At 33.8% G+C, this 4,695-nt stretch overlaps 1 protein-coding gene across 1 annotated transcript in view; it reads left to right on the forward strand.

Annotated features, from left to right (window-relative positions):
* Positions 1 to 4,418, forward strand: part of LOC106468526 — a 51,952-nt gene extending 47,534 nt beyond the window's left edge. Inside the window, exons 4-5 of the mRNA XM_013928958.2 lie at positions 1,470 to 1,608; positions 3,150 to 4,418. Of these exons, the coding sequence (XP_013784412.1) occupies positions 1,470 to 1,608; positions 3,150 to 3,372 (362 nt within the window). The 3' untranslated portion in view covers positions 3,373 to 4,418. The remainder of the gene's footprint in view (positions 1 to 1,469; positions 1,609 to 3,149) is intronic.
* The last annotated feature ends 277 nt before the right edge of the window (positions 4,419 to 4,695 follow it).

Consider the following 4,695-nt stretch of genomic DNA (forward strand, 5'->3'; position numbering starts at 1 on the left):
CTCCTTGTACACATTTACGGAAGGTTAGTGTAGATAGTCCTTGTATACAATTACGGAAGGTTAGTGTAGATACTCCTTGTACACATTTACGGAAGGTTAGTGCAGATAGTCCTTATATACCTTTACGGAAGGCTAGTGTAAATAGTCCTTGTATACATTTACGGAAGGCTAGTGCATATAGTCCTTGTATACCTTTAGGGAAGGCTAGTGTAGATAGTGCTTGTATACAATTACGGAAGGTTAGTGTAGATAGTGCTTGTATACAATTACGAAAGGCTAATGTGGATAGTACTTGTATACCTTTACGGAAGGCTAGTATAGATAATCCTTGTATATCTTTACGGAAGGCTAGAGTAGATAGTCCTTGTATACATTTACGGAAGGCTAGTGTAGGTAGTCCTTGTATACCTTTACGGAAGGCTAGGTCATATAGTCCTTGTATACTTTTAGGGAAGCCTAGTGTAGGTAGTACTTGTATACCTTTACGGAAGGCTAGTGTAGATAATCCTTGTATACCTTTACGGAAGGCTAGTATAGATAATCCTTGTATATCTTTACGGAAGGCTAGTGTAGGTAGTCCTTGTATACCTTTACGGAAGGCTAGTGCATATAGTCCTTGTATACCTTTACGGAAGGCTAGTGTAGATAGTACTTGTATACCTTTACAGAAGGTTAGTGTAGATAGTTCTTGTATACATTTACGGAAGGTTAGTGTAGATAGTTCTTGTACACATTTACGGAAGGTTAGTGTAGATACTCCTTGTACACATTTACGGATGGCTAATATAGATAATCCTTGTATATCTTTATGGAAGGCTAGTGTAGATAGTACTTGTATACATTTACGGAAGGCTAGTGTAGATAATCCTTGTATATCTTTACGGAAGGCTAGAGTATATAGACCTTGTATACCTTTACGGAAGGCTAGAGTATATAGACCTTGTATACCTTTACGGAAGGCTAGAGTATATAGACCTTGTATACTTTTACGGAAGGCTAGAGTATATAGGCCTTGTATACCTTTACGGAAGGCTAGTGCATATAGTCCTTGTATACCTTTAGGGAAGGCTAGTGTAGATAGTCCTTGTACACATTTACGGAAGGTTAGTGCAGATAGTCCTTGTATACCTTTACGGATGGCTAATGTAGATAATCCTTGTATATCTTTACGGAAGGCTAGAGTATATAGACCTTGTATACCTTTACGGAAGGCTAGTGTATTTAATCACTGTAGATTGATTCAAGGCACTGGTCTAGTATTCTTGAAAATAGGAAGAAGATAAATAAATTCTGGTTTGCAAGAAACGACTTAGGTCTAAACCTTCTCAAATAAATCCCGCCATTATCCAAGTGCCTCTAGTAAATTAGTAAAGTAGTTTTTAACATATTGTAATGTCAAACATGAGAATTTATTTATAATCACCTTGTAATGTTAATTCCATTACTCAAAAATATGTGATCCGTTCCAGGATACTTAGAATTGACCTCATGCTACAAAAATCTGCCGAAAGAGAGAAGACAAATGTGTTTGGACGTTTATACGAAAGCGAATAAAACAATTAAAAACACCGATATGGATTACGAAACATACTATCGTTGGCATTGTTGGTAAGTGTTATCGATATGTATTGATATCGAGTTAGATGATCAAATTAGAGCGAGGTTTTTATTTCACGTTTTTGTTAACTTTCATTATAAAATTTCCGCAATAAATATGGTAACAGCTTATATTTCTCCGCTGTAAAATCCAACTGAATGGATTTGTTGTTGTTTGTCAGTTAACACTACATTGAACGTCTTCTAGAGTGGTTGTAACAGGAAGCTTGTGAATGAAAGGAAAACGTCCAGAAATAAAAACCTCTTCCTAATGAGTTAAATTGGCTTTTATAAATGTATGTTGTTATATTAAAAATGATGATGTAATCGTTTACACTGAATTGATTGTCTGTTGTTGTAAAACATCCTTAAAGAATAATTGTACTTATTTCTTTCTTTAACCGTGAATATTCGTCCATCTTTTTTTTTTCTTTTTCTTAGTGAAGTGTGAGTTTGTTTGTATTCATCGTAATATATCGAGTTCAGTTTATTTACAGGCATATTTGCGTCACTAGGGGATACTGCAGTAGAGAAAACACTAATATTTCTTGAGAGTAATAATCTGAAAATAGTTTCTATTTATAAATTGTATTACAAAAATCTAGCATAGCTGCAGAAGTGCTCAAAATTAATGTCAATTTAAATACTTCCACTAATGGCGTTATATTTATGAAAACAGTAAAATACATTTTAATGAAAACCGCTTGAATGTTAAGTTTGGAGCTTGTAATCAACGTCGTTATAAAATAATGAACATCTAAAATAGTTATATAGGTTGTTTAAATATTGTAGCTCAGCCTAGCGGCTCCATAGTGCCTCAGCGGTAAGTCTGGGGGCTTATAACGCTAAAAATCATGTTTCGATATCTGCGGTAGAACGAACATGTATCTACAAGAACTGTAAAACTAGTGCAGTAAATTGTATGTTTAGATATTCGATTAACCCTAGAACGCCTAGAACCCTCATACAAGTTAACCCTGTGTACTAAACTAACCACGCTAGCGTTCTAAGGTCAAAGGACAAAATCACTTGTTAACAAGCCAGTTGAATCGTCCAAAGACCAATCTGGTGGTAAAATCGTTAACTCTAAGTAGTTATGCAAATAATCAGAAAGTATAATGTTATTAATAAGTTATTTCCAATACAAAGTATGTCAATATAAAAGGTGCTCATAAAATAATGTTTTGATACAGAGATTAGAGGGCGAAGCGATAATACAAATGCTTTATATAAGATACTGTGTTAATATACATGGATTGCAGAATATGATGTATGAACATAAATTGTTTACAGAAGTATAATGTGTCAATATAAATGGCTTACAGTTATAATCTGCCAATATAAATGGTTTAAGAGTTATAACATGTTAATATAAAGGGCTTACAGGTTATAACCTATCAATATAAATGGCTTACGTGTTATTTCCTGCTTACAGGTTGTAATATGTCAGTATAAATAGTTTACAGGTCATAACATATTTATGTGAATGAAAAACACTATCAAAGTACCAATATCTGAGGTGATGTTTTCAAAACTTTTGTTTTCCATTTCAGTATTCAAGCTCACTACTCATCATGTTTAAAATCAGTTATGAAAGAGTTCTGTGACGACGCCGCCGCTGATTTTTTTGTGAGCTTCAAAAAGAATGCTACTAACTTTGTTTACAAAAACTGTTTAAAATATACGTCAGATTCGCTCAACTGCATGTCGTCTGGAAATATCCAAACATCATCAGCATTGTTGCTCATTCTTCATTTTGTGTTTTTAATATGGTAGGCAGAGCTCTTACGGTTATAAACTGAATTTTTCTTAGGGTTATAGGACTTATTACTTTTCTGTTAGTTCTTGATGAACAGAAACTAATATCTTCTAGATTTTCAAATTGTATGTTTTATGTATATATATATATATTAGTTTCAGTTTTTTTTTCTAGGATTGTATTTTTGCATTATTTTTTTTTATTAATTTGGATCAATTTCGCTTCACATTTCAGATATATATCAATATATATATATATATAGCACAAAAATCTCTGTGTCTGTCTGTTTGTCCGCTATTACACTACTCCTAAGTTGGTGGGCCAATTTCAATCAAACTTTTTGGAGTGATTGAGCACTTATTATCTTTGACTTAAGTTTACCTTAACTACATTCACAGATAGCGCCACGTCCTATCACAAGAAATACTAAATTTTGTATTACACAACATACACAAAGTGTGGGAGGAGGGCACACAAACGTCTTATATATATAAAAGAGGCCGCAAAGAGTGTGATGAAAAAAATGGCCGCCACTATGACAATAATGCATAAACTCAGCTGAAGTTTCTACTCCAACAGCCACCATAAGGCTGATATGAAGAGTAGTCTCTTGAGTTATACCCACTTCCTACTTTGACCCATGACCTTTCAAGTTTGGCCCGTACGACACTTCTGCGGTCAATGACCATCAATTAATTAATCACGTGAAACACTGTGGTAGGACATTAAGAGGTGGGTATTGAAAATGGGTAACAGAAAGCATCCCTACCGCCATTACTTTGGCCTCCACCTCTTCCTACAAAGTCACCCTAATCATCGTACAGTGTATACCATGTTTTAAGTATATAAATATTGAGTTATTAAAGCTTATACAAAACGTTTGGTGATATAATAACGAATACTATAATATGTTATGTTATAAATACATTCTGAGGACGGGTACCTCAATTTGTATATTATAAATAATGGAAACACAAAATCTGGATATGTTTATCTAAATAAAACTCTTATGATGAGCCCCGCATCAATGTTTTCATGAATAATAAAGTAAGTGTTTAAACAATGTTTTAGGTGATGGTAGTGATTCATTTTCATAGAGATTCCACACTTCTCAACCCTTTCTCTCCCTCACTACGTCACTGATACTCTACTTAACCCTTTCATATTGAAACTACACTGAGTCGCAAGCCACATAATGAAGATTTTCTCTTAACAATTTCTAATCTATTCTTCACACTCACTCAAATGGATGAAGATCTTTAGACATCCAGAATTATTAAAAGAAACGATAAATTCATCAAAGGTTATTTCTTAACCAAATACATGTAATCTCTTGAAGA

This window comes from Limulus polyphemus, unplaced genomic scaffold (assembly GCF_000517525.1).
Source record: "Limulus polyphemus unplaced genomic scaffold, Limulus_polyphemus-2.1.2 Scaffold3042, whole genome shotgun sequence".
NCBI lineage: Eukaryota > Metazoa > Arthropoda > Merostomata > Xiphosura > Limulidae > Limulus > Limulus polyphemus.